This window comes from Ochotona curzoniae, unplaced genomic scaffold (genome assembly GCF_017591425.1).
Source record: "Ochotona curzoniae isolate NIBS_2020 unplaced genomic scaffold, NIBS_Ocur_1.0 scaffold_4506, whole genome shotgun sequence".
Taxonomy (NCBI): Eukaryota; Metazoa; Chordata; class Mammalia; order Lagomorpha; family Ochotonidae; genus Ochotona; species Ochotona curzoniae.
The window spans coordinates 68,378,034-68,390,658 of NW_024467119.1; the positions used below are offsets into that span (position 1 = coordinate 68,378,034).

The following is a 12,625-nucleotide window of genomic DNA, read 5'->3' on the forward strand; positions in this document are numbered from 1 at the left end:
GGAGTGAATTTTCCTGTGTTGTGGACACAACCAACCCTGGCTATGTAAATAACAGAAGCTAGCTTGGTGTGTCTAGATGAACCCAAATTCCCTACTCTGCACAGAGCACACAGCTGCACTACCTCAGCTAGCCAAAGGCTTTTCTCACAATGCTAGGTGGCCCAGTTAATGTTAAAAAATAATAATAATAAAAAGGCTAATTATCATCCAGGTCTCAAATTCAAGTAAAATTCCTAGTTTATCCAAATCACGAGGGAGAGAATTACGTGTAAAATGTAGCTCTCTCCTCCCTGATCACTTACATTTTCACCCTTGACTTCTTGTTTCTCTGGTTCAGGTCACAGCACCCGTAACTTGTGCTTGTCACTATGACAATGGCAACACATGAGGCGGTGGCAAAGGGGATGGGAAAGAGGGCAGACAGAGGTATGTGAGCCGGGAGACAGCAAAGTCAGAGTCCTGGTGATGAAGCAAGGGCCCCACGACCACGCACCTAAAATGTGCTCTTGCTCAAACTGACGGGAAGGAAAGTCTCCCTGGCAGACGAAGGCTTCATGGCAACTCAAGTGCTCCAGTGAGGGCAGAGTAACGTGGCTGCCCAGGGCAGGGATATGGGAGCTAGAAGGCTGCAGCCACCGTGGAAAGAGAGACTACCACTAACGTCTTAGGGTGGGGAAGCACCGTGTCAGAGAGACATCAAAGTGGCCATAGATGCTGATGCAGGGCGGTCTTTGGGCCACTCCAGCACCTGTGAATAATGAAAACTGATAGGACTTCTCACTGTCGAAACAAATGTGACAGGGTGACTGTCAAGGCAAGTCCATTTTGATGCATTTTCTACAGTTGGCCGGGTCAGCAGGTTGTTATTACCATGTCACACAGGTGACTGGATTAGTCAGGGTAATTTAAGCCCTAGGAAGTGGCAACTCACAGACCTGAGACTTTTATGGTCATTCACATCTGTACCCACGCCTGCCCCCAGTCACAGGTGTATCACCAGCTGAAACACAGTTCAGATAAAGCCACATATTTGGGCCTGGGGAGCACCAAGTTTAAGAACAACCATTACTTGTACAAGGAAATGCATTTGCTTCTTAGAATGGTCAGGGGCTACTTAACTCCTCTCCTACTTCAATGCACTCCTCTTTAGGATCAGCTGAAATGAAAGAACATCAATCCTGTAACATGTGTCATCTGCCATCTATGCAGTCTTTAAAAATAAAGTTTGCACAAAGTTCAACACAAGTTGTGAAAGTTAATATTTTTCAAAGCCATATATTTTAGGGGGACACAACTCTCATCTGTCCTAAAATGGACTGGAATTCTATTTCTACCTAAAAACTCATGTGTGATTATGTATAACGTATACATGTAAATAGGAGGATCTCTAGAGGGAAACCAAGATGACTTCTGAATAGGGGAATCCACTTCTTAGTGACTCTCATAAGTATTACAGGCAACAAACACTTGGGCTTCGTCCTGTGAACTGGTGGATCCCTCTCGAGTCATCGGAAGTATAAAATCATAAAAATTAATAGAGCTCCTTGCCACATCCTTCTCCAACATTCTAGCCAACTGAACAACTTTTGCTAGGTCATTTCCACCCATCAATACAGCTCATTTCACCTCTGAACAGTTTTAATTTTTGTCAAATTGAGTTATAAATACATATTAAAAAGTTGGCTCCTTACACACACGCCCACAAGGCCACAAAGAGCACAGGTGATCTTTTCTGCACATGATGACCCTTCTAATAGTTCAAAAAAGCAACTCTATCAGTCTCTGCATCAGCCTCAGCTCCTCCAGGTCTTCTACCCATTCTCCAGGTGACAGGCATCCAGCCCCTACTTCTGCTGGCTCCTTTCTGCATGCCCTCCTCTTTCCCTCTAAACGCTTGATGGCAAGCTGCAATTCTGGAGCCACAAGTGTCACTTCATCCGAAAACAAGGGAGGAAGACAATCATCTGCCTCCTGTGAAATCATACCCATAGCTTATTCTTCACCATGCCAACTAATGCTCTCCTCACTGCATAACTTTATTCGAAAAATAAAAATAGATAAATATGGGGATGAGCATTGAGTCTAGCAGTCAACGTGCCCACATCCCAAATCAGAGAACCTGGTTTGATGACCAGCTCTGGTTCCTGGCTCCAGCTTCCTGCTAAAGCAGACTCTGGGGGAGGTAGCAGTGATGGCTCAGGTAACTGGGCTCCTGTCACCTGCATGGAACACCTGGATTCTGTTCCCAGCTCCCGCTGCAGGCTGGCCCATCCATTGCCCCTGCTACGTAAACAACAAGCAGATACATGGCATCTCTCACTGTCTCACTGCCCCTCAAATGAACACAACTTTCAAAAATGTAAAGTAAGTTTTGTTACAGAAATAAAGCTTACAAGAAGATACAAAGCATATTAGCGCCCTTAGGATGCTAATTTATTCACTCTTTCCATTAACATGTATAAAAAACCACAAATACCATTTTCTAAAGAAATGTGATGCCCAAATAGAGCCCAATGAGAACAAGGATACTGCTCTCCACTCGTTCCACAGTAGCTACAACGGCCCCCCAAATGCAACACTGGCTCAGGACAGCCTCATTAGATCTTGGCTTATGTGTGACAGAAATCAGCCTCCAATTATTCTTCAATGAGTCTATATCTAAGCAGCAAGCAACAAGTAAAATCAAAGGGATTCTTAAACCAGACCCAGTATTTGCACAGCACAAGAAGTCTTTGAGACCTTCACATAAACAAATTCATTCGATCCTAAGCATCGCCCTGTGAGATAAAAAGGAATAACAGCTCTTCACCTTCCTGATAGGCACGGTGACAGAATTCATGACCAAGAAGTCAAGACCCAGACTGTCCCATGCTGGTTGGGACTGAGTTGAAATGCCATACAGCAAGGCTCTCTCTTCTTCCCAGGCACTCTTCCTTCTCTTCTCACACAGCAGCTCCACTCTTTCACTATGAAGAGTGATTTTGAAAATCTTGCATAAAGCCACATGTGGTTCTCAACCTGGGGGAATTCCTTGATTAAACAAGTTTCCTCAAATACAACCAATACTGATATTTGGGTGCAGGTGAGTTCTGTGCTTGGGGATGCCAGGTCAGTTAGCAAACTCCCTGGACTCAACTCTTTAGACACTAGCAGCATCTTATGTGTGACAAGCGAAAATGTAACCCTACACGAGCCTAATGCTCTGGGGTTAAGGTGCAGAGCACATTTCTGCCAGCTGAAAAGTACTGAATTAAAGGAATTCCACTAAACCCATCGAAAGAGCAGCAGTAATGATTTAAGAGAACATGAGAATATTTTGCAACGTGATCTCCCAGATACAAGCACTGCAGATATCAGCTCTTGGAAACACATAGCTGCCTTCCCGCAAGGCCTGCAGGTTATGAGTACACTTCTAATAGCACACGTTGCCTTGACTCCCAAGCCACCAGGACCTTGTCTGTTTTCCACAAACAGGCAAAACCAAACACATCTCATTGGTCTCTCCCCTGCCACCAATTGCAGGTGATGCAGCCAAATTGTTCATCCTTTTTAGCCTCCTTTACCGTACCACTAGATCCTTCCAGCTTTTTTCTGGGGCCCCATCCCTGTAGATTCACCCTCCACCATTGAGCTACATTCAGCATGTAGCAAACAATCAAAGAAAGAAAAATAACCAACCACTGTGAGAATAAATGGGACATGCAGCGCTTGTCTTTTAGAGCTGTGCGCTGCTTTGAGTCACAGCAACAGCCCAGGCTGAATCCATACAAATAGACACACAGCCCTTCATCCTCTTCCTTTGAAGAGAAGGCAGCCCCTGTACAGACAAGTATTCAGCAGGTGGAGCAAGATGTTGTGAGAGACAAGGAGAGATATCCAGAAAGGTATCCTAATCACTTCTTCACACACACAGGTGAACGCTGAAAGAGGTGAGGGTTGGGGATGCTCCACAACCATACTGCACCTGGCAGGATGGGTGGAGACTTACAGAGTAAGAGAGGAAAGGCAGGAAGTTAATAGTGAAACAAATTCTCTGCGGTTGTTAAGCCAATGATAAAGATGATGAATGTTAGTAATTTTTAAAGATTTTACTTTTGCATAAGCGTCATTTCCAACCACGGGAGATTGACAGGGTTCAAAGGAGGTGCCTAAACTATTCTTAAGCAATCACTTTTCCTATGTTAGGCAAAGAACTGCAAGCCTTTGGAGACTTTTATTAAATTCCCCCAAGAATAGTACTCACAGATTGCCTTAAGAAAATATGTACCCTAGGAGCAATCTCCTTCCTCTTTGCATGTGCCTATGTGGCCCTGGGGAACCCTGGGCCTCTCACCCAAACGGAGATGAAATCTCCAAAGCCCTTCAAAAGCACATCTACTACTTAGCAGATGGGCCAGCCAGGTAGGCTGGAGACAAAAGCTGTGTTGCTTCCCTGGCCCGCTAAACAGGATCCTACACTCCTTAAGTGTAAACAGAGATCCTTAACTTTGCTTTCTGCTTTGAACTTATATAATATTACTCTGTTGTGCTTTAAACTTTCTTGGATAATACGACAGAAATGAAAAGGAATTAGGTCTTACTGGGAGCTGATGTTCCAGAAGCTACCTCTCCCACTCAGAAACCAGAAGGATGAATTTTTAGACTGTGTCTGTGAGAAAACCATGCATACTTTTAGTGAAACTTTAATTGGGGGAGGGCAGTCATCTGTAAATCTCTGTAGATCAGCCTTTTTTTTTTCTTTGAAGATATCAATGTCAAAGTAGTCTGAAACAACAGGGAAGAAAAGCACATTATTTTCTTTAAAATGTCTGGGGAGGGAGCTATCCCAGCCTGAAGCCTGAAACCACTGCGAAGTCACTGGCATCAATAATGATGCTGATTAAAAAAAAACAACAGGAGCATGACTTAGCATTAGCGTTTTAACTTCCTCGAAGCACTATGGACTATGTACCAGTCTTCATAAAAACTTGGTTTATTCTCTATTCTTAGAGCTAAGGAAGAATAAACAGCACATAAGAGCAAAAGATTACTCAACTCAAGAAGGCACCTTATCCAATTATTTCACTTGTTCTGAGTCAAAGAAGCAAAATTAAATGCATCCTCTTTTTGTTGGTTCTTGCTACTCTTTGGTAAAAATGCTAAGAGGTGGAAAAGACTAAAAGGCTGGCAGCAGGAGGGGGAAGAAAGCCAACAGCTGGAGGATCCAAAAACTCACTCATCACCCTCTGAATAATGTGAAGTTTTCTGGGAGACTAACAAGGTGGGGGTTATGAAAATCTTGAGACTGAGTTCTAAATATGCTCCTGTTTATAAGACTTTGAAACCTGATTGATGAATTTCATAGCTTTCTGATGAAAAGCACGGAGAAAGAAGATAGCTTACCCATCTTCGGCACGGAACTGCTAATCACCAGAGTACTGATCGATACAGTTTTGTAAGTGACAACACACAAAACATAAGTACTTCATCGTACCCAAGAATTATTATGTAGTTTGCAAGATATGCCTCTGTGTGAGAGAGAGAGAGCGAGAGAGAGAGCGAGAGAAATTCCCTCTTCCAATCTGAACCAAAAGAAGTCTGTCCAAAAAATCTGTGTAACAACAGGTGGCTACTGGTTTTAATGAAGAATCCAGGAAAAATCCCCTATAAGGGTAACTCTATGTCTAACGGTTAAGATCCTCATCCTTCTTACAGAAAGGTCAGTAAACCGTGCGCCAGGATGCTCATTTTTGTCCTATCGGGTGGCAGAAAGCTTGCATAAGACTCTCAAGTTTGCCTTTAAGATTCATGAGACAAGATGGAAAGTATCAAACACACTAGTTTGTGAAAACTTGCCTTTCACTAGATAGGAACCCAGTCTGAAGAGTAGTTTGTAGATTACAATTAATGATTAACTGTGTTTCTACTTTGCTCACCACTGGCTGCCCAGTACTAAGCAACCAAAGACCTTGATAAAATTAAGCCTGCATCGGAGCTTGAAAAGATTAACACATGAAGGGCAGAGCCAAAGTTTCGAAAAGCTTTTAATAAATGTAAGGCACACTCTGTGCCAATTTTTCCAAAAGATCACTGTGTGTCCTGCAAGCCAGCCGAAGGCAGGAGAACAGGGCAAGCCACAGAAAGCTGTTGTAGGAAAGAGGAACGATCTAGTAGCACAAGAGGGCCAAAAGACCCGGAGACAATGCCAATCATTTACCCTCAGTAGGGAAAGGAATGGCAAGCCAGGCTCACCTACCAGGAAGTTGAGCTCCAGACTAGTATGTTGACATTCCCTGGGTCTATTCCAGGAACCTAGGAGACTGTTGTGAATAGGCTGCTGTTGTCACCAAGCCCATACTCAGTAACCTACATGCTACTAGCAAATAAATGTTACCTGAAAAACTCCTCAGGGTACGGCTCACTCAGACACAGGCTCTATAGGTATAATGAAGCACATTATATGCATAGTCTAAAAATCAGGATGTAATGAATATGTGTGTGAGTTGTATCAAGGTCAAGTACCACCACCATCCTTTGGAGAAATTCTGAAAACTGAGCAATGTGCATGCTCAGGGGCCTGAACAATCACATGTCCCATCCATCGTCAGGCTCGAAAATAAGCTTGCCTATAGAAATTTATCTGACACTTATAACCAAGAATTCAGTCTAAAGCACAGCTAATAAACAATACCTCTTTTTGTTAACATTTAATAAAACTACCTTGGGGGGAAAGACTTTCCACTTAAAAAGTTTTTACTAGGCGAAATGAATAGCTCTCATCAACAAACATGTATATGGGGGGGCTGTTAGGAATCTTTATAAATAAAAGGCATTGAGGGTTGATGTTGGGATGAAAGATCTTCACTTCATTCATAACGGACCCAGACAGTGAGAAACCCAGGTCTGTGCTATCTGCTCCATCAGCAGGGATAGATGAAAGCACACAGAACCCAAGCTGGTGGCAAAAAAAGATTGCTAGTTCCCCTCCCCCTCTCGCTTTTCTATTTGCCAAGTTTGCTTCTCATGCCTATGCTTATACTTGTGTAAGTCAAACAAACAAATCAAAAAAGCTAAAAAGCCCTCATTACAGCGCCTTCTTAACCCAAGCCAGGCAGAGGAGAATTAATTAATCGATACTTAGCATTTTGGTCATATTGGCCCTAAGAAGGTAAACAATAGCAACCAAACAAAAAAGAATCCTGTTCACTTTTATTTTTATCATCAGTGTTATTATCATTCAGTTGCAGCTGACCCTGACTTTCCTTTAGGGCTTTCCAAATAGGGAGCCCAATCTGAGAACTAAATTTAATTGCTCTGGGCCTAGCAGAGCACAGCCATAATCCAGCAGTCAATTCAAGAAAATGAAGCAGCTAACATTTTTTTTTGTAACCTCTATTTTTATGTTTTATCTCACACATAGTCGAAGTTAAAATTCTCTGTCATTTCAGAGGCCAAGGTGAATGTTCAAACTCGGGATTTTAGAAGTAGAAACTGTACACAGAATCACGCATTTCTTGCTTTCTTTTGACACCCAAAAATGACACAGAATTCTCTGCTTAAGCTGTGGTCTGTTTGTGTTCACGACAAGCATCAGATGCAAGCTTCCCACTGGTGTCACTGGGAGTTGCATACATGAAATCGCTCAAGTTGGCCTTGCACTCCAGTTCTCCACTTCACCTTGGTCACGACGTCATGAACCAATAGGTTCAATTAGTGTCACACTTCAAATCTATCCAGCTATAACTAGGATTCATTATGAAATCTCCAAACGCCACCTGTCTCTGTTCAAATAAGTATGATCTTTTCCTTTGCAAAATTATGCCCTGGCTTGGACTGGGCAGCCTCCGTTCAACATCAGGACCCTGAGCAGGTTCCCACCTGCAGGGTGAGGTACATCACGGGGTGCGCGCACCCCGAGTTCCCTCCGCCCTGCCTACCCATCCCAGCCGCCAACAGAACAGCTAGTGAGAACAAGGTCCCAACACGGAAACTTTCTGGCCGCAAACTCTGTGGCTCTCCCTGCGGCCAGAAGCGATCCGGCCTGGCAGCAGCTTTAGCTTTTGTTCCAGGGTCGTTCAGTTGGCTCGGGGAGCGCCTCAGCCACCTTGGGACCCCAAGGGTGCTGGGGGATTCCGCGGGAAAAGGATCTGAGGGGCAACAACACTACGCAATCTGTGTGCGTGAGCTGTGTTCACGCCCACAGAAAAAAAGAGTGGGGCGGGGTGGATGGGGACGAAATCTCCTACATGCCTTTCAAATTCTACTTCGGCCTCAAGGCCACAAAGTGATCTCCTCCCGGTGGAGGGCGCGAGGGGGTGGGGGTGCCAGCCAAACAAGTACGGCCGGGGGGCGGGCGCTACAGCCCCAGACACGGGTCCGAGCCCCGCCTTGGGGTACAATCAGAAAAGCTCCAGCGAGCCCAGGTTTCTGCTTCCCGTTTGGAAAGTGAGGTCCTCCCTCCCCGGCTCAGGGACTGGGATTCTTCCTCCCAGCCCAGGCGGCCCGGGTCTCGGCGCGCGCCGGGGAGCGGGGGTGGGGCGGGGTGGCGGGCGCAGCGCCCCTCCCAGCCGGCGGCCCCGAGGCTGAGCCGGGCGCAAGGCGGACAAAGCGCCCGCTCCCTCCCCCACGGCCGCGTTCCAAAAGGGAGGGGAAGAGGGAGGGCGGAGGAGGAAGGGAGGCGGTGAGGCAGGGGAGGAGGAGGAGGAGGAAGGTGCTGCCGGCGGGACTGGGCAGGATCGCGCCGTCCAAGGAGAGAGGGCGGGCGGGCCGAGAGGAGGGGCCGGGCGGCCTCGGAGAACTGGGAGGAGGAACGGCTTCTAGAAGCCCAAGATAAACAAATTGTTCCTCTTCACGTGCGGGGCTGGGGGGGGGGTGGAGGCCGCGAACGGCCGCCTTTCCGCTCTCCTCCTCCCCTTCCCTCCCCGCGGCACGCTCTCTTTGTCACGGAGCGCCCGGCCGGAGCCCGCGGCGGCGCCGACACCAGCCCTGCGGCCGAGGACTCCCCGGGCAGGGGCCGCGCGCGCTTCGCCGCAGCCGCACGCCGAGGCGCGGCCTGGCCCGGGAGGCGCCGACGCGCGCGCGCCAGACCCCACGGTGCTCCCCGCTCCCCGGCGCGCTGGGGGAGGGGCGCAGACACCTTCCCCAGGCTTCCGGCCTCCCACCCACCCGAGGAAAGCCGGAGCACGGCAGACAGGAGATAAGAGAAAGGCTTCTCCCCTTTGGGTTCGGAGGTGGGAACTGCCCCTTCCTCCCGGAGAAGTTCAGCCATTGGTTGCTCATCCCACCTCGAACCCACCCACCCAGCCATTTAAGCCTCGGTCGGCTCCCCAGCTACCTTCCCCTCCTCCGGGATTCTTAGACAACCCCGCAAAGTTGGCAGGGAGCCGGGGAGAGGCGTGGGGGTGGGGGGTGAAGGAGGATCCAGTGGAGCCGGCTTGGTGCAGCAAGTTGGGAAGGAGGGAAAAGGATCCCGAGTGAAGTTGCGCGACGGGGACTCCGGGCGCACATCCTGGGAGCAGCCTGGCCTCGCGCTGCCCCCGCCGGGCCGCTGCTCCACCTGCCGGGCTAGCCCCGGGTCTGGAGCGGCGAGCCGAGCGCACCCCGGCCCCGCATCCGCGCGCTCCCGCGAGCACCGCGCGCGCGCGCAACCACACTCGCTCGCTCGTTTTCTCACCCACTTCAAAGTTCATTCACAAAACTCTCAGACTTTCTCAGCCCCAAAGGGGTGAGCTGGGAAGAGGCGGCGAAAGGGCCTCTCCCTCTCCATTAGGTGAGGGGGGCAGAGGGAAGTGTCGAGGGCCTGTGCCCGCCCATTACCGCGACAGCAGCAGTTTTTCTCCTCACCCGACTCAAGTGCCGAGAAGGGTGGGCGAGGGGGGACGGCTCTGGGGCGGCGCGGCGAGAGCTGAAGAGGAGGAGCGAGGCTTCCACTTAGGGGTTCGCTCCCTCAGACAGGGAGGGGCAAACTTTTCCAGCACCTCACTCCGGCGCGACTCGAGGCTCCCTCCGCCCCTCGCGGTCGTGACTGGCTTCTCCCCCTCTCGCCCCCTCCTCCCCAAATCTGACAACCCTGACAGATTAACAGGTAGCGGCGACGACAGCTTCTCCCCCCTCCCCCCTTTTTTTACCTCAGAAAAGTTGACATTAACCCTTCGGCTCCAATCTACCTCACCCCTCGTACCCCCAAGTAGGAAGCGCCACGCTCCCCCGCCCCCCACATACACACACACACCCACGACGCGCGCGCCCCAAGCCCGCTGCCCGTGCGCCCTCACCATGATCAGCGTGTGGTTCCTCTGCTCCGCCGAGGCAGCCTCCGCATCTTGCTGGGGTTTGCTCGGGTGCTGCTGCTGCTGCTGCTGCTGCTTCCCGGGGCCGGCGCCCGATTTCTTGGCCCTCTGCTCCAGGGTCCGCTGGTAGAGGCTCACGGTGTCCCGGCGCTCCAGCTCCAGCTGCTCCACCTGAGCCTGCTGGTACCTGTTCTCGCAGTTGACGTGGTGCCGCCGGCAGCCCTCGATGCGCTGGCGGAGCCGCTCGACCACGGTGCTGTGCTTGGGGACGGCCGCCGAGCTGCCGCCGGGGCCCCCGGAGCCAACGCCGCCGCCGCAGCCTCCGGCCGCGGGGTGATTGCTACTCGGAACAGCGGGAGTACTATTGGGAGTATTATTCACACCGATCCCGGCCCCGCCGAGGCTGCTGTTCAGGGTACTGTTGATGCAAATACTACTGCCATTCGCGGCAGCAGCGGGGGCTGCGAAATCCCCCATCCTGCTCCCCGGGCACACTATTTTGGAAGAACTTTTTTTATCCACCCCCACCCCCCCTATCAGCCTCCTCCTTGGGTCCAAGGATTAAAATAGTTTAAGTGGAACGCGGGGGAGATGCAAGCACATGGATGGAAACAGCGATCCCGACGGGGAGGAAAAAAAGGGGGGGGGGGGATTTTGGGATGGTTTTTTTGTTTCTTAGAAAAAAAAAAAACCAAAAAACAAAACAAAACTGTAAAGCTCCAGGGAAAAAAAGGAGGGGGGTGTTATCGGAATACCATCAGACACCTATCAACAAAAAAGAATCACAACAAACTGAGCCAGCAGCACATCGGGTTACAACTCAAGGGGAGATCCGCTCCTCGCCTGCCTTCTTTTTATAATCCATCATTTTCTAATAAATTCCAGGAGATTTCCGGAGGTTGGCAAGCATTTTCTCCCTACGTTCCGAAAAACACACCCCGTGGACACACACAAGCATATGCCTCCAGTGCGGACACGCGCGACACACACTCACTCCACCCCGCATCGGAAAACGGCAAGCTTGCTTAGTGCATTTTCCTTCCACAAAAAAGTTTTGGTGGTGTTTATGCCGCCCCGTGTTCTCAAAGTACTTTGGCTGCTCAGTTGCATTTCACAGGAACCTAGATATCGAATCCTCGGGCTGGGGTAAGTAAACACATGGCCAGTCCGAGGCGACTGCAAAAGTAGATCGGTGAAGTCCTTTGCAAAACGCCGCGCGGAGAGCAGCCCCTAACGCTCGGCTGGGCTGCCGCTGCCGCCGCTGCTGCTGCCACCATCACAATGATCAACTGCTCGCCGCCGCCGCCGCCGCCTCCTCCTCTCGCTCCTCCACCTCCTCCTCCTCCTCCATGCCAGCGGAGTGATATCAGGACGCGCGAGCTCAGTAAACACGGCAGCGGCGGCGGCTGGAGGCCGTGAGACAGGCCCGGGGACGCGGCGCAAAACCCGGCCCGGACTCTCACCCGGCAGGAGCGGGCGCGGCACGCACCGGCACCGGGCTCGCCTGCTCGCGCCTCCCTCGCCTCGCCCGCCCCCGCCGCTCCTGCGCCCCCAGCCTCGCGACTCCCTGGCCCGGGAACCCTGAGCAGTCAGAAAGCAGGAGGAGAATGGTTGTGGACTGGTGTCGGAATGAATCAACTTTTGACCTGTGTGTGTGTGTGTGTGTGTGTGTGTGTGTGTGTGTGTGTGTGTGTGTGTGCACGCGCGTGCTTGTGTGAGTATGTTGTGTGTGCGCGCGCGCGCGTGTGAGAGGACGACGGCGGGGTCGCGCCTGGCTGCCTTTCCTTATTCCAAGGGAGCCCCAGTTGTTGTTATACATTTATGCATTATATTGCAGAAAGGTGCATGACCAGGCAGAAACACTGAAGCTTCACAGCATTTGTCTGTTAGCACCGTCCATGTGTAAAGAAAAAGGCAAATGAGTGACTTGTTTTTCAAACTCAGGGACTAAGTCTGGGTTCGTAATAAGCCGCCTCGTAAACACTTGCTCAAACTCTAGGCCAGTCTGCACACAACGCTGAAGGCTTCGTGTGTGGAAGTAAGCACCAAAGAACTGGGGAATATATTATTTAATTCTCTGTACACAATGATTGCTGTTATTAAAGCAATTATTGCTTTACTTACCCTTGGAAAAAAATTAAAATAAAGCAAGCAGGGACCTGGAGGTGAGACTAACAGTACATTTTAACAGACTGTTTTGAACACTAGGTGCTAATGACAGCAGTAATTAAGGGTCCTTCGTAAATCAAGTGGAAAGATTGCAGATTTCATGAGCAAGAACTATAGGAAAAACACAGCATTTCACAGTTTGTCATGACCAAAACAAAAACAAGCAAAAATAACAGGCTTACTTTATT

At 49.8% G+C, this 12,625-nt stretch overlaps 1 protein-coding gene across 1 annotated transcript in view; it reads right to left on the minus strand.

The window, feature by feature from the left end:
- MAML3 (mastermind like transcriptional coactivator 3) overlaps positions 1–11,709 on the minus strand; it is a 433,325-nt gene extending 421,616 nt beyond the window's left edge. Inside the window, exon 1 of the mRNA XM_040967043.1 lies at positions 10,254–11,709. Within this exon, the coding sequence (XP_040822977.1) occupies positions 10,254–10,745 (492 nt within the window). The 5' untranslated portion in view covers positions 10,746–11,709. The remainder of the gene's footprint in view (positions 1–10,253) is intronic.
- Between the last annotated feature and the right edge of the window lie 916 nt (positions 11,710–12,625).